This window comes from Somniosus microcephalus, unplaced genomic scaffold (assembly GCF_052327205.1).
Source record: "Somniosus microcephalus isolate GS21.2 unplaced genomic scaffold, FLI_Smic_1.0 unresolved_chr7, whole genome shotgun sequence".
Taxonomy (NCBI): domain Eukaryota; kingdom Metazoa; phylum Chordata; class Chondrichthyes; order Squaliformes; family Somniosidae; genus Somniosus; species Somniosus microcephalus.
In genome coordinates this window covers 26,537,325-26,559,580 of record NW_028225185.1, presented here as the reverse complement: position 1 = coordinate 26,559,580, position 22,256 = coordinate 26,537,325, and the positions used below count along the sequence as shown (strand labels likewise).

Genomic DNA, 22,256 nt, shown 5'->3' with positions numbered 1-22,256 from the left:
CAGTCCGGGTAACCCGCTCGGTGACCGGCACGGGGAGTGTGCTTGGGGAGGGAGGCGGGGCGCAGGCTGCTGGCAGCGGCTTGGGGGTCGAGTCCTGGACGGACGGGCGGCCGATGCCGAGATCTGCCGCCGGACCCTCGCTGAGGGGACAGGCTTCCGCCGTCACGACCGCCGCCATCGTCCATCGAGCTCTCTCGTCGCTTTCCACCGGCTGGCACAGGCTGCTGAAGGAGAGGGAGCCCGTCGCGCTGCGGAGGGTCACCCGGGCTCTTGCCGTACGAGGTAGAGGTGCAGGAGGCTTCGCGCCCGTGCTGGGACAGAGACCGGCTCGCGTCCCGCCGCCTCTCGGTCTCCGGCGCCCTGTAGCCCAACCCGGGCGGGGTCGGAGAGGCGGAGTCGGAGGGGCATGAGTTCAAGCGGCCCTGAATTCTCCTGCGACGGGTAGCTCAGGCTGGAGTCGGTGCGCCGAGCGGGGCGGATCCACCGCTGGCCGGCGACAGCGAGGCGAACCTGTACGTGTTTTCCACTGGGCAGAGCGAGCTGCGCTGCAATCTATCCGCCAGTGCGTCTGCCGCGCGAGGGGCGGGGTCCGAGCTCCCAGCTGCCGAGAAGCCGGAGGGGGACTGGTCTGCCGGGGGGGCCGGAGCCCCGCAGATGCTTCTTCAACTCCTGCAGTCTCTCGTAAACCTGTGGGGGAAAGAGAGAGGAACGTGAAGGTGTGCTCGCAGCATCACTGCATCTCCCAGACTGCTCAAAGCGCTCGGTGTACAAACAATTACACTGCCCACGTTTAAAAAAAATTAGTTCCTGGGAAGTGGGCGTCGCTGGCAAGGCCAGCATTTATTGCCCATCCCCAGTTGCCCTCGAGAAGGTGGTGGTGAGCTGCCTTCTTGAACCGCTGCAGTCCGTGTGGTGAAGGTGCTCCCACAGTGCTGTTAGGGAGGGAGTTCCCAGATTTTGAACCCAGCGACGATGAAATGAACGGCCGATAGCTTGTTGTCAGCTGTGGCTCAGTGGGCAGTACCCTCGCCTCGGAGTCAGAAGGTTGTGGGTTCAAGTCCCACTCCAGGCCAACACTCCCAGTGCAGTGCTCAGGGAGCGCCGCACTGTCGAAGGGGGGGCGGTACTGAGGGAGCGCCGCACTGTCGGAGGGGCGGTACTGAGGGAGCGCCGCACTGTCGGAGGGGCGGTACAGAGGGGAGCGCCGCACTGTCGGAGGGGCGGCGCTGAGGGAGAGCCGCACTGTCGGAGGAGGGCGGCGCTGAAGGAGAGAGCCGCACTGTCGGAGGGGCGGCGCTGAGGGAGAGCCGCACTGTCGGAGAGGGGCGGCGCTGAGAGGAGAGCCGCACTGTCGGAGGGGGCGGCGCTGAGGGAGCACCGCACTGTCGGAGGGGCGGCGCTCCCTCAGCGCCGCACTGTCGGAGGGGGCGGCGCTGAGGGAGCGTCGCACTGTCGGAGGGGCGGCGCTGAGGGAGCGCCGCACTGTCGGAGGGGCGGCGCTGAGGGAGCGCCGCACTGTCGGAGGGGCGGCGCTGAGGGAGCGCCGCACTGTCGGAGGGGCGGTACTGAGGGAAGCGCCGCACTGTCGGAGGGGCGGTACTGAGGGAGCGCCGCACTGTCGGAGGGGTGGTACTGAGGGAGCGCCGCACTGTCGGAAAGGTGCCGTCTTTCGGATGAGACGTTAAACTGAGGCCCCGTCTGCTCTATCAGGTGGACGTAAAAGATCCCATGGCACTATTTTGATGAAGAGCAGGGGGGAGTTCTCCCCGGTGTCCTGGGGCCAATATTTATCCCTCAACCAACATCACTAAAAAAAGAGATGATCTGGTCATTATCACATTGCTGTTTGTGGGAGCTTGCTGTGCGCAAATTGGCTGCCGCGTTTCCTACATTACAACAGTGACCACACTTCAAAAAGCACTTCATTGTCTGTGAAGCGCTTTGGGACGTCCTGAGGTTGTGTGAAAGGCGCTGGAGAGATGCAAATCTCTCTTTTCTGGTCATGAAAGGCACTATTATTAAAAGGTCACCAACAGAACAACTGAGTCAGCACAGGCTGGGGGTGGAACCCGCACCCCAGGAAGGAGGCGGGGTGGGGAAAACAAAATGCCGAGGGAGGGCTGCGTGGTCGGAGGTGCCGCTCTGCAGGCCAGACATCAAACCCCAGGCGCTGTCTGCCTGTTTGCAGTGGCTGTGGGGGCTGAACGGCGGCCCGACCCCCTCCTAGTTTACCTCCAGAACGGTCACTGCCCTTCAGAGAGTCAGCTTCTGTACCTCAGACGCTTTGCGATTATCTGCAAGGATCGGTGTTGGGGCTGTTGCTCAACATCAAGGGTCGGGGGCGTTGGGGGGAACGGACGGTTCATGAGCAATACGACAACTTGTGCGGGTGTTGGATCCGAGGTAAACGATTGCCCGCTGGTTTCAACGGTGCCTGTTTTATATTCATGGCCCCTAGCTTCGGGACCTCCCTACAAGTGGAAACCTCTTCTCTACTTCTACCCTATCGAACCCCCTTCATGGTTTTAAAGTCCTCCATCAGGTCACCCCTCAGCCTTGGCTTTTCTGGAGAATTGAGCCCTAGCCCGTTAGAACATGAGCAATAGGAGCAGGAATAGGCCACTTGGCCCCTCGAGCCTGCTCCGCCATTCAGTAAGATCATGGCTGATCTTGGGCTCAAAGCCACTTCCCCGCCCACTCCCCATCTTGCAAAAATCTGTCTATCTCCCCCCTTAAATATATTTAATGACCCAGCCTCCACGGCTCTCTGGGGCAGAGAATTCCACAGATTTACGACCCTCCGAGAGAAGAAAATTCCTCCTCATCTCAGTTCTAAAAGGGCGACCCTTTATTCTGAGACTGTGCCCCCGAGTTCTAGATTTCCCCACGAGGGGAAACATCCTCTCTGCATCTACCCTGTCGAGCCCCCTCAGTATCTTATATGTTTCAATAAGATCACCTCTCATTCTTCTAAATTCCAATGAGTATAGACCCAACCTGCTCAACCTTTCCTCATAAGTCAAACCCCCTCATCTCTGGAATTAACCTCGTGAATCGTCTCTGAACTGCCTCCAATCCAAGTATATCCTTCCTTAAATAAGGAGACCAAAACTGTACGCAGTACTCCAGGCGTGGTCGCCTTATCTGAGGAAGGATGTTCTTGCCATGGAGGGAGTGCAGCGAAGATTCACCAGGCTGATACCTGGGATGGCAGGAATGACGTATGAGGAGAGATTGGGTCGATTGGGCTTATACTCGCTGGAGTTCTAGAAGAATGAGAGGGGATCTCATTGAAACTTATAAAATTCTAACAGGACTAGACAGACTAGATGCAGGAAGGATGTTCCCGATGGCGGGGGGGAGTCCAGAATCAGGGGTCACAGTCTAAGGATAAGGGGTAAGCCATTTAGGACAGAGATGAGGAGGAATTTCTTCACCCAGAGAGTGGTGAACCTGTGGAATTCTCTACCACAGAAGGCAGTTGAGGCCAATTCATTAAATATATTCAAGAAGGAGTTGGATATAATTTCTTAAGGCTAAAGGGATATGGGGATATGGGGAGAAGGCAGGGACAGGGTACTGAATTTGGATGATCAGCCATGATCTCATTGAATGGCGGAGCAGGCTCGAGGGGTCGAATGGCCGACTCCTGCTCCTATCTTCTATGTTTCTGTTTCAAGGTGTGGTCTCACCAATACCCTGTACAGTTGTAGCAGGACTTCCCTGCTGTTATACTCCAGCCCCCTTGAAATAAAGGCCAACAGTCCATTTGCCTTTTGGATTGCTCGCTGTACCTGCACGTTAACGTTGTGTCTTTCCCGATAGTTGGAATCTCAGAGTTCTGGGACCATCCTTGTCGTCATTTCTTAAGTTTTTTTTTGGAAGTGCAAAATCAATGGTTACCTTTGTCATTTTCGGGTCTCTTCTTCCTCTTGTGGTGGAGGCACTCGCAGGCCAGCTGGCAGAGCTGTACCGGGGCGGCCCCTGCACAGCCGCCCGCCTTCCTGTCCAAGTGTCGTCGGCAGATCCTCGCAGCCACCCGCCCCCGCGCTCTCTTCACCATCCTCTTCCTCCTCCTCCTCCTCCTCCTGGATGATATCTTTCTGTTTGCGAAAGATAAGGACCCGCGCAGGCATTGGTTCATGTCACTAAGGCACAGCGCGAGAGACGGGGCAACTTAACCTGCAGGGGCCGCCGCCGTTCTTCGAGTCCCGCGTCGTTACGCTACCCCGGAACCCGCGCGACTGCGCCCGAACCGGAGCCAAGCTCAAACTAACCATTTAACATAAGAGGTTAGTGTGCAAAATTAAAGCACGTGGGATTGGGGGTAATATACTGGCATGGATTGAAAATTGGTTAACAGGCAGGAAACAGAGAGTGGGAATAAATGGGTCTATTTCGGGGTGGCAGGCGGTGACTAGTGGGGTACCGCAGGGATCAGTGCTTGGGCCCCAGCTATTCAACAATATATATCAATGATGATTTGGGTGAGGGAACCAAATTTTAATATTTCCAAGTTTGCCGACGACACGAAACTAGGTGGGATTGTGAGTTGTGAGGAGGATGCAAAGAGGCTTCAAGGCGATTTAGAAAAGTTGAGTGAGTGGGCAAATACATGGCAGATGCAGTATAACGTGGATAAATGTGAAGTTATCCACTTCGGTAGGAAAAACAGAAAGGCAGAGTATTATTTAAATGGTGATAGATTGGGAAATGTTGATGTACAGAGGGACCTGGGTGTCCTTGTACACCAGTCACTGAAAGCAAACATGCAGGTGCAGCAAGCAGTTAGGAAGGCAAATGGTCTGTTGGTCTTCATTGCAAGAGGATTTGAGTACAGGAGCAAGGATGTCTTACTACAGTTGTACAGGGCCTTGGTGAGACCACACCTGGAGTACTGTGTGCAGTTTTAGTCTCCTTACCTAAGAAAGGATATACTTGCCAATAGAGGGAGTGCAGCGAAGGTTCACCAGATTGATTCCTGGGATGGCAGGACTGTCGTATGAGGAGAGATTGGGTCGACTAGGCCTGTATTCACTAGAGTTTAGAAGAATGAGAGGGGATCTCATTGAAACGTTTAAAATTCTGACAGGGCTAGACAGACTGGATGCAGGGAGGATGTTTCCCCTGGCTGGGGGGGGGTCTAGAACGAGGGGGTCACAGTCTCAGGATACGGGGATAGGACATTTAGGACTGAGATGAGGAGGAATTTCTTCACTCAGAGGGTGGTGAACCTGTGGAATTCTCTGCCCCAGAGGGCCGTGGAGGCTCAGTCGTCGAGTATATTCAAGGCCGAGATCGAAAGATTTTTGAATATTAAGGGAATCGAGGGATCGGGCGCGGGAACGTGGAGTTGAGGTCGAAGATCAGCCGTGATCTTACTGAATGGCGGAGCAGGCTCGAGGGGCCCGAATGCTGCTCCTATGTCTTGTGCCCTTCTAAACTCCAGGGAGTCCAGGCCCGTTCTACTCAATCTCTCCTCACAGGACATTCCAGGGATCAATCTAAGTGAACCTTCGTTGCACCCCCCTCCACCCCAACATGCAGCAAAAACAGCAGCCCGTGTGCGGCCCTTCCCCACCGTACCCCACCCACCCACCCCCGTGTCTCTCTCACACCCCCCCCTGCCTAAGGCCTGTCTGAAATACGCTGACAGGTCACGTCAGTCGAAGACGGGACTGCCCAGAGAGCACACTTTCAGCCACCGAGGGCGAAAGGCCTGCGTCTGCTAACCCACTGCACCAACCAAATAAATTACAGGAAACTCTCGATTTACCAGCACCTAAATAACCAGAAATCTCTCTTCACCGGCAAAATGCAGGAGTAGGTTCAGGTAAGTTTTACTTCATATTAGTGGCCGTGCAACCGGGGCTCCTGCACCTGTGGCCGTGTACGGGGCTCTCGTACCTTGGTAACTATACCTCTCTGTAAACCAGACTTTTTGATCAACCGGCACCCACGCCGGTCCCCGGATCAAAAAAGAGTTTCCTGTATATATTTTTTTAATGTAACCTCCCCGACGTCAGGCCCAGTTGAAACAGCTGGATGGTCAGGGTGAAGGCACAGCGTTGGTCGATGTCTGCACCACCCATTCGCCCCTTCCCGGCTCGGAGAGGGAGCAGGCTAGGGGAAATCTGCTTACGCTGGAAAGGAACCTCACCAGGTATTTGGGCTTTGTGGATCCTTCATTTTCCAGGGCTTTCATTCCAGTTACGACCTCCAACAAGACCTAGAAAGAGTAGGGGCGGGTGGGGGGGGGGGTTTGAAAAAAAAAGCGTTTCATTGAAAAGGAGTCAATCGCACTGGAATACCACGGTTAAAAGAAAGACAGACTCCCATTTCTCCAGCGCCTTTCCCCACCTCAGGACGTCCCAAAGCGCTTCACAGCCAATGAAAGACGTTTTTTGCGAAGTGTGGTCACTGTTGTAATGTAGGAAACGCAGCAGCCAATTTGTGCACAGCAAGCTCCCACAAACAGCAATGTGATAATGACCAGATCATCTGTTTTTCAGTGATGTTGGTTGAGGGATAAATATTGGCCCCAGGACACCGGGGAGAACTCCCCCCTGCTCTTCTTTGAAATAGTGCCTTGGGATCTTATACGTCCACCCGAGAGAGCAGGAGGGTTTAACGTCTCATCCGAAAGGCGGCCCCTCCGACAGTAGCGGCGCTCTCCTCGGTACCGCCCCTCCGACAGTGCGGCGCTCCCTCGGCACAGCCCCCTCCGACAGTGCGGCGCTCCCTCAGTACCGCCCCTCCGACAGTGCGGCGCTCCCTCAGTACCGCCCCTTCCGACAGTGCGGCGCTCCCTCAGTACCGCCCCTCCCACAGTGCGGCGCTCCCTCAGTACAGAGTAAAGCTCCCTCTACACTGTCCCATCAAACACCTCCCAGGGCAGGTACAGCATGGGTTCGATACAGAGTAAAGCTCCCTCTACACTGTCCCATCAAACACTCCCAGGGCAGGTACAGCACGGGTTAGATACAGAGTAAAGCTCCCTCTACACTGTCCCCATCAAACACTCCCAGGGGAAGTACAGCACGGGTTAGATACAGAGTAAAGCTCCCTCTACACTTTCCCCATCAAACACTCCCAGGGGAGGTACAGCACGGGTTAGATACAGAGTAAAGCTCCCTCTACACTGTCCCCATCAAACACTCCCAGGGCAGGTACAGCACGGGTTAGATATAGATTAAAGCTCCCTCTACACTGTCGCATCAAACACTCCCAGGGCAGGTACAGCACGGGGTTAGATACAGAGTAAAGCTCCCTCTACACTGTCCCCATCAAACACTCCCAGGGCAGGTACAGCACGGGTTAGATACAGAGTAAAGCTCCCTCTACACTGTCCCATCAAACACTCCCAGGGCAGGTACAGCACGGGGTTAGATACACTGTCCCCATCAAACACTCCCAGGGCAGGTACAGCACGGGTTAGATACAGAGTAAAGCTCCCTCTACACCATCCCATCAAACACTCCCAGGGCAGGTACAGCACGGGTTAGATACAGAGTAAAGCTCCCTCTACACTGTCCCATCAAACACTCCCAGGGCAGGTACAGCACGGGTTAGATACAGAGTAAAGCTCCCTCTACACTGTCCCCATCAAACACTCCCAGGGCAGGTACAGCACGGGTTAGATACAGAGTAAAGCTCCCTCTACACTGTCCCATCAAACACTCCCAGGGCAGGTACAGCACGGGTTAGATACAGTGTAAAGCTCCCTCTACACTGACCCATCAAACACTCCCAGGGCAGGTACAGCACGGGTTAGATACAGAGTAAAGCTCCCTCTACACTGTCCCATCAAACACTCCCAGGGCAGGTACAGCACGGGTTAGATACAGAGTAAAGCTCCCTCTACACTGTCCCATCAAACACTCCCAGGGCAGGTACAGCACGGGTTAGATACAGAGTAAAGCTCCCTCTACACTGTCCCCATCAAACACTCCCAGGGCAGGTACAGCACGGGTTAGATACAGAGTAAAGCTCCCTCTACACTGTCCCATCAAACACTCCCAGGGCAGGTACAGCACGGGTTAGATACAGTGTAAAGCTCCCTCTACACTGACCCATCAAACACTCCCAGGGCAGGTACAGCACGGGTTAGATACAGAGTAAAGCTCCCTCTACACTGTCCCATCAAACACTCCCAGGGCAGGTACAGCACGGGTTAGATACAGAGTAAAGCTCCCTCTACACTGTCCCATCAAACACTCCCAGGGCAGGTACAGCACGGGTTAGATACAGAGTAAAGCTCCCTCTACACTGTCCCATCAAACACTCCCAGGGCAGGTACAGTACGGGTTAGATACAGAGTAAAGCTCCCTCTACACTGTCCCATCAAACACTCCCAGGGCAGGTACAGCACGGGTTAGATACAGAGTAAAGCTCCCTCTACACTGTCCCATCAAACACTCCCAGGACAGGTACAGCACGGGTTAGATACAGAGTAAAGCTCCCTCTACACTGTCCCATCAAACACTCCCAGGGCAGGGACAGCGGTAGAATGTTGTGCACTCACCACCCCGAAGCTGTAGGTGTCCAGTTCCACCGCCAGCTGACCACTCTTGATGTACTCGATGGGGAGATACGCCAGCGTTCCCCGCAGCATCTGCGTCTGAGCCACGGTGCAGCTTTTACCGGAGTTGTTGGAGTAGCGGCTGAAACGTGCAAGTCCAAAGTCCCCCAGCTTCGGGACGAAATTCTCATCGAGGAGGATGTTGGAGCTGGAACGCAGGGGAACGTACAGAATGAGTCGCAAGAGGGCCAGTAATGAAGGAGGTCGAACTCTCAGCAATATTCGTAACAGACATTACCGAGTATATGTGGAATCCCTCTTATTATTCTGACCCAATCATTAATCTGTTTATTTAAAGAAAGGATCATAATAGTGCAGAGTGAGATTTTATCCACATTCAGTACAACTGTCAGCAAGAGTAATTTCACCCGAGTAAGTCCAATGTTTTTATTCATTTACAGGATGTGGGTGTCGGTGGCCAGGCCGGCATTTATTGCCCATCCCCTAGTCGCCCTTGAGAAGGTGGTGGTGAGCCACCTTCTTGAACCGCTGCAGTCCCGTGTGGTGAAGGTGCTCCCACAGTGCTGTTCGGGAGGTGTAATAGCGCCACCTGGTGGACTACTGATGTATATAATAATAAAGCCACGTGCAGTACAGTTCTTACCGGAAGCCATGTTGTGCAGTTGTATATGCTGTGTCTCAAGATATCACAGGAGGGAGTTCCAGGATTTTGACCCAGCGACGATGAAGGAACGGCCGATATATTTCCAAGTCAGGATGGTGTGTGTGTGTGTGTGAGACTTGGAGGTGGTTGCGTTCCCGTGCACCTGCTACCCTTGTCCTTCTAGGCGGTTGAAGTCACGGGTTTGGGAGGTGCTAGCGAGGAAACCTTGGCGAGTTGCTGCAGTGCATCTTGTAGATGGTCCACACTGCAGCCACGGTGCGCCGGTGGTGGAGGGAGTGGATGTTTAAGGTGGTGGACGGGGTGCCCGTCAAGCGGGCTGCTTTGTCCTGGATGGTGTCGAGCTTATTGAGTGCTGTTGGAGCGGCACTCATCCAGGCAAGTGGAGAGTATTCCATCACACTCCTGACTTGTAGGTGGTGGAGGGGCTTATGGAATTGATAGAATCACATGGGCATTCGTCCCGTCGTACCTGTGCTGTCTCTTTGAAAGAGCAGTTATGCTTAGTCCCCCCCCCTGCTTATTGTCTGTAACCCCGAAAAACCCTGATCCTCAAGCACCTGTCCGACTCCCGTTTAAAATTATTTATGGAATCGCCTGCCACCACCTTTTCAGGTCGAGCGCTCCCGATCCCGACAACTCTCCGAGTGTAAAAAATCTCTCCCCATCTCCCCTCTGGATCTTTTGCTGCCGATTTTGAAGCTCTGACCTCTAGTACGGAAACCAAACGGATACTATCCCTCATCTAAAAAAGGGAGAAAGGCAGATTAACGCTTCGGGATGTCGGAGCCTGCGCGGCCAAGCAACGGGTTTGAGATTACCTCTTCACGTCTCCGTGTATTAAGCTGGGATTGCTGGAGTGCAGGAACTGTATCGCGCGGGCGGCTCCGAGCGCTACCTCAAGACGCTGCGGCCAGGAAAGCGGAGCGGTGCTGTTCTGTGGCACAGGAGGAGGAAAATTAGACAGAAAAGGGGAAACAAAAAAAGGCCAAGATACTTTTCTTCAACAACCCGCATGCTTAACGTTGTGAAAACATCCTAAGGCGCTTCGTGGCGAGGGTTGTGGGGCTGGGGGGGGTGGGGAAGAGGAGAAACACAGGAACTGGGGAGCGGCGATGGGAGGGGGGGCGACCGAAGAGATAGGTTGTGAAGGTGTGACAGGAGATAGATGCGAGGCGGAGGAGTAGAGAGACCCCTGTAAAAGTAGTCTTAGCCTCTGAGCCACACACACACACCAGCCCAGGATAGAAACATAAAAGATAGGAGCAGGAGTCGGCCATTCGGCCCCTCGAGCCTGCTCCGCCATTTAATGAGATCATGGCTGATCATCCAAACTCAGTACCCTGTCCCTGCCTTCTCCCCATATCCCTTGATCCCTTTAGCCTTAAGAAATATATCTAACTCCTTCTTGAATATATTTAATGAATTGGCCTCAACTGCCTTGTGTGGTAGAGAATTCCACAGGTTCACCACTCTCTGGGTGAAGAAATTCCTCCTCATCTCTGTCCTAAATGGCTTACCCCTTATCCTTAGACTGTGACCCCTGGTTCTGGACTCCCCCACCATCGGGAACATCCTTCCTGCATCTAGTCTGTCCAGTCCTGTTAGAATTTTATAAGTTTCAATGAGATCCCCTCTCATTCTTCTAAACTCCCGCGAGTATAAGCCCAATCGACCCAATCTCTCCTCATACGTCATTCCTGCCATCCCAGGTATCAGTCTGGTGAATCTTCGCTGCACTCGTTCCATGGCAAGAACATCCTTCCTCGGATAAGACGACCAAAACTGCACACAATACTCAAGGTGTGGTCTCACCAAGGCCCTGTACAACTGCAGCAAGACCTCCTTGCTCCTGTACTCGAATCCTCTCACCAGGCAGCGACCAGGGGCAGGACCCCATGGTGGCTTTTCCCTCTCCCTAATCCCGGAGCGCTGCTCCCAACTACAGGAAGCCCAGCGCTGCCACGCGGACGCGATGGATCGGCGACATGGACTCCACACGCTGGACGGCTCTGTAGCTTTGAACAGTCTAAAAGGGAGGTGTCTCGGGGCTCGACCTCAATCCGCGCGAACTAGGCTGCTGATCGCTCAGCGATGTCCCGCCGCCCGCTCCTGAAACCAGCCGCCCTCCGGTCCCTTGCCCAAGTGATGGTTGGCAGGGTGTCCCCCCAGGCCGCTCGACTGCAGCCGAGCCCCGATGCCGACGCCCACAGGCCCCACAGCTCGGATGTTGAGGTTTCCCCACTGTGAGGGGAGCTCAGTTTTACTCGTGTGAACTTTGGGCTAAAGCTAGGGGGTGCTGGCAGTTGGCTAACCTGCTTCCGCAGTGGAAAGGTTTGCGAGGGGGGGGGGGGGGGGGGGGTGGGGGAGGGAGTGTCCGGGGTAATGACAACACAGAGCTGGGCCGTGACGCCCTCAAACAGCCTGTGTGCAGTTTTGGTCGCCTTATCTGAGGAAGGATATTCTTGCCATGGAGGGAGTGCAGCGAAGATTCACCAGACTGATACCTGGGATGGCAGGAATGACGTATGAGGAGAGATTGGGTCGATTGGGCTTATACTCGCTGGAGTTTAGAAGAATGAGAGGGGATCTCATTGAAACTTATGAAATTCTAACAGGACTAGACAGACTAGATGCAGGAAGGATGTTCCCGATGGCGGGGGAGTCCAGAATCAGGGGTCACAGTCTAAAGATAAGGGGTAAGCCATTTAGGACAGAGATGAGGAGGAATTTCTTCACCCAGAGAGTGGGTGAACCTGTGGAATTCTCTACCACAGAAGGCAGTTGAGGCCAATTCATTAAATATATTCAAGAAGGAGTTGGATATATTTCTTAAGGCTAAAGGGATCAAGGGATATGGGGAGAAGGCAGGGACAGGGTACTGAGTTTGGATGATCAGCCATGATCTCATTGAATGGTGGAGCAGGCTCGAGGGGCCAAATGGCCTACTCCTGCTCCTATCTTCTATGTTTCTATATCTGGCTCACGTGCGGAAGATGGGGGCTACCTTCAGGGATGGTAAACCCCTCCTCTCCATTGCCTCATCCGTTTTCAGCCCCTCCTCTGCAAGCCGTACTGACTTGCCATCGCGGTGGCAAAATTGCACAGGGGCCCAAGCAAGCTGCCTGGTACCCACGGCCAAAGTGGCCATTCTTCACCGAGGAGCCCAGGCGGCGAGCGCTGGCCGCGCTATTCGACCGGAGGAAAGCATCGCAACCAAATCTGATCCTGCCGGCGACTCGCGGCCACCCACCATCCAGCGGGGACCCCTCCCCACTGGGCGGTGATCAGCAGCAGGGAACCCCCTCCCCTCCCCTCCCCTCCGAGTAACCTTCTGCCTAATCTCAGGGCGCTAAGGCACATTGGCAGTGCCCCAACTGAGATTAGCCAACTCTGCACAGGCCGGGATGCGGCCTCGAGCCTTCCAGGCCTGTGTCCCTGCGCTACTCACTGGGGCAAACACTTTCAATATAAACGACATCTAAAACAGGAACCGACAACATCAGGAGGGGCTGGGTGAGAATTATTCCACCAAAGTGCCTGTACATCGAATGAGACAGCACAGGAGGCCACTCAGCCCATCGTGTCTGTGCCGGCTCTTTGAACGAGCTCTCCAATTAGTCCCACTCCCCCCTGCTCTTTCCCCACAGCCCGGCACATTTCTCCCCTTCAAGTATTTCTCCAATTCCCCTTTTGAAAGTCACTATTGAATCTGCTCCCACCGCCCTTTCAGGCAGCGCGTTCCAGATCATAGAAACATAGGAGCAGGAGTCGGCCATTCGGCCCTTCGAGCCTGCTCCGCCATTCAATATGATCATGGCTGATCCTCTATCCCAATACCATATTCCCGCTCTCTCCCCATACCCCTTGAAGCCTTTTGTGTCTAGAAATCTATCTATCTCCTTCTTAAATAGATTCAGTGACTTGGCCTCCACAGCCTTCACAACAACTCGCTACGTACACATTCCTTCTCATCTCCCCTCTGGCCCTTTTGCCAATCGCCTTAAATCTGTGTCCTCTGGTTACCGACCCTCCTGCCCACTGGAAACAGATTCTCTTTATTTACTCCGTCAAAACCCCCTCATGATTTTGAACGCCTCTATTCAATCTCCCCTTAACCTTCTCTGCTCTAAGGAGAACAACCCCAGCTTCTCCAGTCTCTCCACGTCACTGAAGTCCCTCATCCCTGGTACCATTCTGGTCAATCTCCCCCTTAACCTTCTCTGCTCTAAGGAGAACAATCTCAGCTTCTCCAGTCTCTCCACATCACTGAAGTCCCTCATCCCTGGAACCATTCTGGTCAATCTCCCCTTAACCTTCTCTGCTCTAAGGAGAACAATCCCAGCTTCTCCAGTCTCTCCACATCACTGAAGTCCCTCATCCCCGGTACCATTCTGGTCAATCTCCCCTTAACCTTCTCTGCTCCAAGGAGAACAATCCCAGCTTCTCCAGTCTCTCCACATCACTGAAGTCCCTCATCCCTGGTACCATTCTGGTCAATCTCCCCCTTAACCTTCTCTGCTCTAAGGAGAACAACCCCAGCTTCTCCAGTCTCTCCACATCACTGAAGTCCCTCATCCCTGGGACCATTCTGGTCAATCTCCCCTTAACCTTCTCTGCTCTAAGGAGAACAATCCCAGCTTCTCCAGTCTCTCCACATCACTGAAGTCCCTCATCCTGGTACCATTCTGGTCAATCTCCCCTTAACCTTCTCTGCTCTAAGGAGAACAACCCCAGCTTCTCCAGTCTCTCCACATCACTGAAGTCCCTCATCCCTGGTACCATTCTGGTCAATCTCCTCTGCACCCTCTCCAAGGCCTTGACATCCTTCCTAAAGTGCGGGGCCCAGAATTGGACACAATACTCCAGTTGGGGCCGAACCAGCGTTTTATAAAAGGTCTAGCGTGACTTCCTTGCTTTTATGCTCCATGGTTCTATTTATAAAGCCGTCTGCACACTCAGTACCTGACACTGAAGACGATCCTGCAGTGAGCCGTTTGGCATGTACACGTACACCAGGCAGTAGACGCCATCCTCCATGCAACAGCCGGCCAAATCCACGACGTTCGGGTGTGTCGGTACCTCAACAACAGAAGAAAAGCAAGAGGGGTCCAGGTCAAAAGCCTCACTCAGGGCTAAAGCAACAAGTGAATCTTGCAGAGCGGTACTTTGCAAATCGCAGCTTGTAAACCACACTCACTGATAAAGCTTCTCCAGCTCGGTGTGAAAACTCCCCTTCACTGTCTTCCAGTCCAAATCAGAATCCTAGAGAGAGAGGAGAAAAAGAAGAAAAAAACACCTCAACCAGCACTAGTCTTCGGGTGATGCACTGGACACGGGGCCAGATCAGCCCACTTCACCCGCAGAATCATAACATTTACAGCACGGAAGGAGGCCATTCGGCCCCTCGTGTCCGTGCCGGCCGACAAAGAGCTCTCCAACCTAATCCCACTGTCCAGCTCTCGGTCCGTAGCCCTGTGGGTTCCGGCGCTTCGAGTGCACATCCAAGTACTTTTTAAATGATGAGGGTTTCTGCCTCTACCACCCTTTCAGGCAGTGAGTTCCAGACCCCCACCACCCTCTGGGTGAAGAAAGTTCGCCTCAACTCCCCTCTAATCCTTCTCCCAATGACTTTAAATCTCTGCCCCCCCTGGTTACTGACCTCTCTGCTCAGGGAAATAGGTCCTTCCTATCCACTCTATCCAGGGCCCCTCATCATTTTTATACACCTCGATTAAATCTCCCCCTCAGCCTCCTCTGTTCCAGAGAAAACAACCCCGGCCTCTCCGATCTTTCCTCATCGCTAAGATTCTCCAGTCCTGGCAACATCCTCGGTAAATCTCCTCTGTACCCTCTCTAGGGCAATCACATCCTTCCTGTAATGTGGTGACCAGAACTGCACGCAGTACTCTGGCTGTGACCTAACTAATGTTTTATACAGTTCTAGCATAATCTCCCTGCTCTTGTATTCTATGATGGGACGGTAATTGGCCGGATTGGATTTGGCCTGCTTTTTGTGGACAGGACATACCTGGGCAATTTTCCACATTGTCGGGTAGCTGCCAGTGTTGTAGCTGTACTGGAACAGCTTGGCTAGAGGCGCGGCTAGTTCTGGAGCACAAGTCTTCAGCAAGACAGCCAGGATGTTGTCGGGGCCCACAGCCTTTGCTCTATCCAGTGCACTCAGCCGTTTCTTGATATCACATGAAGTGAATCGAATTGGCTGAAGACTGGCTTCTGTGATGGTGGGGATCTCGGGAGGAGGCCGATATGGATCATCCACTCGGCACTTCTGGCTGAAGATAGTTGCAAACACTTCAGCCTTGTCTTTTGCACTCACGTGCTGGGCTCCACCATCATTGAGGATGGGGATATTCATGGAGCCTCCTCCTCCCGTTAGTTGTTCAATGGTCCACCACCATTCACGACTGGATGTGGCAGGTCGGCAGAGCTTTGATCTGATCCGTTGATTGTGGGATCGCTCAGCTCTGTCTATAGCATGTTGCTTCCGCTGTTTAGCATGCATGTAGTCCTGTGTTGTAGCTTCCCCAGGTTGGCACCACATTTTTAGGTACGCCTGGTGCTGCTCCTGGCATGCTCTTCAACACTCCTTATTGAACCAGGGTTGGTCCCCTGGCTTGATGGGATAGGCCTGGCCATGAGGTTACAGATTGTGGTGGAATACAATTCTGCTGCTGCTGATGGCCCACAGCGCCTCATGGATGCCCAGTTTTGAGCTGCTAGATCTGTTCTGAATCTATCCCATTTAGCACAGTGGTAGTGCCACACAACACGATGGAGGGTGTCCTCAGTGTGAAGACGGGATATCGTCTCCACAAGGACTGTGCGGTGGTTACTGCTACCAATGCTGTCATGGACAGATATATCTGCGACAGATAGATTGGTGAGGACGAGATCAAGTAGGTTTTTCCCTCGTGTTGGTTCACTCACCACCTGTCGCAGGCCCAGACTGGCAGTTATGTCCTTCAGGACTCGGCCAGCTCGGTCAGTAGTGGTGCTACCGAGCCACTCTTGGTGATGGACATTGAAGTACCCCACCCAGAGTACATTCTGTGCCCTTGCTACTCTCAGTGCTTCCTCCAATTGGTGTTCAACATGGAGGAGTACTGATTCATCAGCTGAGGGAGGGCGGTAGGTGGTAATCAGCAGGAGGTTTCCTTGCCCATGCTTGACCTGAAGCCATGAGACTTCATGGGGTCCGGAGTCAATGTTGAGGACTCCCAGGGCCACTCCCTGCCTCCCGACTGTATACCACAGTGCCGCCACCCCTGGTGGGTCTGTCCTGCCGGTGGGACAGGACATACCCAGGGATGGTGATGGAGGAGTCTGGGACATTGGCTGAAAGGTATGATTCAGTGAGTATGACTGTGTCAGGCTGTTGCTCGAGTGGTCTGTGGGACAGCTCTCCCAATTTTGGCACAAGTCCCCAGATGTTAGTCAGGAGGACTTTGCAGGGTCGACTGGGCTGAGTGTGCTGTTGCCGTGTCCGAAGCTGGTGCCTAGTGGTGCGTCCGGATTTATTCTGGTTATTGTTTTTCACAATATATATTAATGATCTAGACGAGGGAACTAGATGTAATATCTCCAAGTTTGCAGATGACACAAAGCTGGGTGGGCGTGTGTGCTGTGAGGAGGATGCAGAGAAACTCCAGTATGATTTGGACAGGTTGGGTGATTATACTGCATCTGCCATGCATCTGCCCAATGTGGATAAATGCAAAGTTATCCACTTTGGTGGCAAAAACAGGAAGGCAGATTATTATCTGAACGGCAATAGATTGGGAGAAGGGGAAGTGCAACGAGACCTGGGTGTCCTTGTGCACCAGTCGCTGAAGGTAAGCATGCAGGTGCAGCAGGCGGTTAAGAAGGCAAATGGTATGTTGGCCTTCATAGCGAGAGGGTTCGAGTACAGGAGCAAGGATGTCTTGCTGCAGTTGTACAGGGCCTTGGTGAGACCACATCTTGAGTATTGTGTGCAGTTTTGGTCGCTTTATCTGAGGAAGGATGTTCTTGCCATGGAGGGAGTGCAGCGAAGATTCACCAGACTGATACCTGGGATGGCAGGAATGACGTATGAGGAGAGATTGGGTCGATTGGGCTTATACTCGCTGGAGTTTAGAAGAATGAGAGGGGATCTCATTGAAACTTATAAAATTTCAACAGGACTAGACAGGCTAGATGCAGGAAGGATGTTCCCGATGGCGGGGGAGTCCAGAACCAGGGGTCACAGTCTAAGGATAAGGGGTAAGCCATTTAGGACAGAGATGAGGAGGAATTTCTTCACCCAGAGAGTGGTGAACCTGTGGAATTCTCTACCACACAAGGCAGTAGAGACCAATTCATTAAATATATTCAAGGAGGAGTTAGATATATTTCTTAAGGCTAAAGGGATCAAGGGATATGGGGAGAAGGCAGGGACAGGGGACTGAATTTGGATGATCAGCCATGATCTCATTGAATGGCGGAGCAGGCTCGAGGGGCCGAATGGCCGACTCCTGCTCCTATCTTCTATGTTTCGTAGTGGTCCTGTACAACCGAGTGTCTCGCTCGGCCATTTCAGAGGGCAGTTAAGAGTCAACCACATTGCTGTGGGTTTGGAGTCGCATATCGGCCAGACCGGGTCAGGACGGCAGATTTCCTTCCCTAAAAGACATCAGTGAACCAGATGGGTTTTTAACGACAATTCGATAGTTTCATGGTCACCATTACTGACACTAGCTTTTTATTCCAGATTTATTTAATTAACTGAATTTAAATTCCCCAGCTGCCGTGGTGGGATTTAAACTCCTGTCTTTGCATTATTAGTCCAGGCCTCTGGATTACTAGCCCAGTGACATTACCACTACACTACCATTCCCGTATACAAAGGAAGGTATCCTGTCTGCCTTATTAACCACCTTTATCTACTACAGCCCCACTGTTTGAGGACTCCCCGACAGTAACAACGATCTCGGCATTTTCACTTGGGTTTATTTAACGTTTATACCACTAACAGATGCAGGGAACTTCCAGTCTCCCTGGACAAAGAGATTTGTTTCCAAGCACATGTATAGCGAGGGTGCAATAAACATTACTGCAGTAACAAAGCTCCTTAAATCTCTTTATTGCTGCAGTAAATCTTGGAACCACTTGTGGGAGACTAGAAAACTAGGGGGGCAATAAACACACAAATAAAAGACAGACTCACGTTTCTCCAGCGCCTTTCACCACCTCAGGACGTCTCGGAGCGCGTCACAGTCAATGCAGCACTTATTGAAGTGTGGTCACTGTTGTAGTGTAGGAAACGCGGCAGCCAATTCTGCGCACAGCAAGGTCCCACAAATAGTAATGAGGTAATGACCACAGTGCCAGCTGTGGCTCAGTGGGTAGCACCCTCGCCTCTGAGTCAGAAGGATGTGGGTTCACAGTCCCACTCCAGGGACTTGAGCACATAAAGCTAGGCTGACACTCCAGTGCAGTACTGAGGGAGCGCCGCACTGTTGGAGGGGTAGTACTGAGGGAGCGCCGCACTGTCGGAGGGGCAGTACTGAGGGAGCGCCGCACTGTCCGGGGGGGGGGGGTAGTACTGAGGGAGCGCCGCACTGTCGGGGGGGGGTGGTACCGAGGGAGCGCCGCACTGTCGGAGGGGCGGTACTGAGGGAGCGCCGCACTGTCGGAGGGGCGGTACTGAGGGAGCGCCGCACTGTCGGGGGGGCAGTACTGAGGGAGCGCCGCACTGTCCGGGGGGGGGGGGTAGTACTGAGGGAGCGCCGCACTGTCGGGGGGGGTGGTACCGAGGGAGCGCCGCACTGTCGGAGGGGCGGTACTGAGGGAGCGCCGCACTGTCCGGGGGGGGGGGGTAGTACTGAGGGAGCGCCGCACTGTCGGGGGGGGTGGTACCGAGGGAGCGCCGCACTGTCGGGGGGGGTGGTACCGAGGGAGCGCCGCACTGTCGGGGGGGCAGTACTGAGGGAGCGCCGCACTGTCCGGGGGGGGGGGGTAGTACTGAGGGAGCGCCGCACTGTCGGGGGGGGTGGTACCGAGGGAGCGCCGCACTGTCGGGGGGGGTGGTACCGAGGGAGCGCCGCACTGTCGGGGGGGTGGTACCGAGGGAGCGCCGCACTGTCGGAGGGGCGGTACTGAGGGAGCGCCGCACTGTCGGAGGGGTGGTACTGAGGGAGCGCCGCACTGTCAAAGGGGCGGTGCCGAGGGAGCGCCGAACTGTCGGAGGGGCGGTACTGAGGGAGCGCCACACTGTCGGAGGGGCAGTGCCGAGGGAGCGCCGCACTGTCGGAGGGGCGGTACTGAGGGAGCGCCGCACTGTCGGAGGGGCGGTGCCGAGGGAGCGCCGAACTGTCGGAGGGGTGGTACTGAGGGAGCGCCGCACTGTCGGAGGGGCGGTACTGAGGGAACGCCGCACTGTCGGAGGGGCAGTACCGAGGGAGCGCCGCACTGTCGGAGGGGCCGTCTTTCGGATGAGACGTTAAACCCTTCTGCTCTCCCGGGTGGACGTAAAAGATCCCAAGGCACTATTTCGAAGAAGAGCAGGGTGGAAGTTCTCCCTGGTGTCCTGGGGCCAATATTTATCCCTCAATCAACATCACTAAAAAACAGATGATCTGGTCTTTATCACATTGGCTGTTTGTGGGAGCTTGCTGTGCACAAATTGGCTGCCTCGTTTCCTACATTACAACAGTGACCACACTTCCGAAAAGTACTTCATTGGCTGTGAAGTGCTTTGGGACATCTGGTGGTCGTGAAAGGCGCTGGATAATACTTTAAGTGATGTTGGTTGGGGGATAAATACTGGCCCCAGGACACCGGGGAGAACTCCCCCCCTGCTCTTCTTCCAATAGTGGCCGTGGGATCTTTTTAGAGGGCAGACGGTGCCTCGGTTTAACGTCTCATCCAAAAGACAAGATGGTTACTAATAAATCCAATGGGAAATAAGGAGTGATTAGAATGTGGCTGATCCGTGACCTAACTCCAGGTACCTGCCTTTGGCCCATATCCCTTAATACCTTTGGTCCAGATTTAAAATTAACAATTGATCTAGCATCAATTGCCGCTTGCAACACTGACTGAAAAGGCAAGCCAACACGCCAAGAGCCACAACAGAAAAGTTGAAAAGGTAAGCATGCAGGTGCAGCAGGCGGTTAAGGCGGCAAATGGCATGTTGGCCTTCGTAGCGAGAGGGTTCGAGTACAGGAGCAAGGGTGTCTTGCTGCAGTTGTACAGGGCCTTGGTGAGACCGCACCTTGAGTATTGTGTGCAGTTTTGGTCGCCTTATCTGAGGAAGGATGTTCTTGCCATGGAGGGAGTGCAGCGAAGATTCACCAGGCTGATACCTGGGATGGCAGGAATGACGTATGAGGAGAGATTGGGTCGATTGGGCTTATACTCACTGGAGTTTAGAAGAATGAGAGGGGATCTCATTGAAACTTATAAAATTCTAACCGGACTAGACAGACTAGATGCAGGAAGGATGTTCCTGATGGTCGGGGAGTCCAGAACCAGGGGTCACAGTCTAAGGATAAGGGGTAAGCCATTTAGGACAGAGATGAGGAGGAATTTCTTCACCCAGAGAGTGGTGAACCTGTGGAATTCTCTACCACAGAAGGCAGTTGAGACCAATTCATTAAATATATTCAAGAAGGAGTTGGATATATTTCTTAAGGCTAAAGGGATATGGGGAGAAGGCAGGGACAGGGTACTGAATTTGGATGATCAGCCATGATCTCATTAAATGGTGGAGCAGGCTCGAGGGGCCGAATGGCCTCCTCCTGCTCCTATCTTCTGTGTTACTAGTTGCGTACCTCTTTCAACCTTTTAACAGCATACTCAGTGTGGCGCATCATCGCGCGGTACACGCAGCCGAAACCCCCTTCACCAATCTTCTGCTTCTCGGCGAAATTGTAGGTGCCCTTCTTGAGTTCGTGTAGCGGCCAATAAAACAGGTACTTCTCCACGGAGGCCGAGGACACGGGATGCGGTGAAGCAGAGGGCTGAGAGAGAGAGAGAGAGAGAGAGAGAGGGGAAAAAAATTTTTAAAAAGGAAATGTAACACGTGAGACACGTAACAAATCTCCCGAAGGCAATACGGAGGGTCCGCTAAGGACAGGAACATACCACATAACACGCAATGTATTATTCTGCTGCATGGAGTGTAGTGGGCGGCCCTTTAAGGCTACATGGTCCGACTGCTGTTAAGTAAACAATGGATGAGTTCATGCAGAATTCTGAGGCAGTAGATATTGTGGCTCCGGCATTGCGTATTCCTGGCGAGTGCCTTTGACTCTTCATACACAGGAAGTTCACTGTGACAGGGAAGAGTGACATACAGGAAGTGTGGCCCCAGGTGTACTTTTAAAAAAAATAAAATTAAAAAAGTGCTGGATGGACAGATGGCTCCTGAATATAGATTGCTGAATGAATGGATGGATGGATTACAAATTAAAATATTTCGAAGTAGAAGTTGGCTATTCTTTGCTGCAGGGTTTATAGTCAGACGTGGGTCAGCCCCTCACACAGGAGAGTTATTTAACTGCAGTCTGGCCCCCCGTGTCCCTCTTTATCGCCTAATGCTCTCCCGCCCTCTCCTGGCCAAGTGACCGTTCTATAGAGCGAGCGTCTGCAGTGTGTACCATCTACAAGATGCACTGCAGCAACTCGCCAAGGCTTCTTCGGCAGCACCTGCCAAACCCGCGACCTCTTCCACCTAGAAGGACAAGGGCAGCAGGCGCATGGGAACACCACCACCTCCAAGTTCCCCTCCTAGTCACACACCATCCCGACTGGGAAATATATCGGCCGTTCCTTCATCGTCGCTGGGTCAAAATCCTGGAACTCCCTCCCTAACAGCAATGTGGGAACACCTTCACCACACGGACTGCAGCGGTTCAAGAAGGCGGCTCACCACCACCTTCGCAAAGGCGATCAGGGATGGGCAATAAATGCTAGGCCTTGCCAGCGATGCCCACATCCCAGGAACGAGAAAGAAAAGGGCTATTCATTCATGGGGGCGGCACAACCAAATTCAATCACCAGGAGTCC

General features: G+C 53.6%; 1 protein-coding gene across 1 annotated transcript in view; it reads right to left on the bottom strand.

The window, feature by feature from the left end:
• The window catches only part of irak1 (interleukin-1 receptor-associated kinase 1), a 60,635-nt gene that overhangs the window by 5,560 nt on the left and 32,819 nt on the right, over positions 1-22,256 (bottom strand). The window contains 15 exon segments of the mRNA XM_085978801.1: positions 32-194; positions 197-268; positions 270-422; positions 424-465; positions 468-626; positions 628-687; positions 3,904-3,918; positions 3,920-4,040; positions 4,042-4,103; positions 6,161-6,229; positions 8,525-8,729; positions 10,025-10,140; positions 14,169-14,285; positions 14,400-14,468; positions 21,020-21,208. Coding sequence (XP_085834927.1) covers positions 32-194; positions 197-268; positions 270-422; positions 424-465; positions 468-626; positions 628-687; positions 3,904-3,918; positions 3,920-4,040; positions 4,042-4,103; positions 6,161-6,229; positions 8,525-8,729; positions 10,025-10,140; positions 14,169-14,285; positions 14,400-14,468; positions 21,020-21,208 — 1,612 coding nt within the window.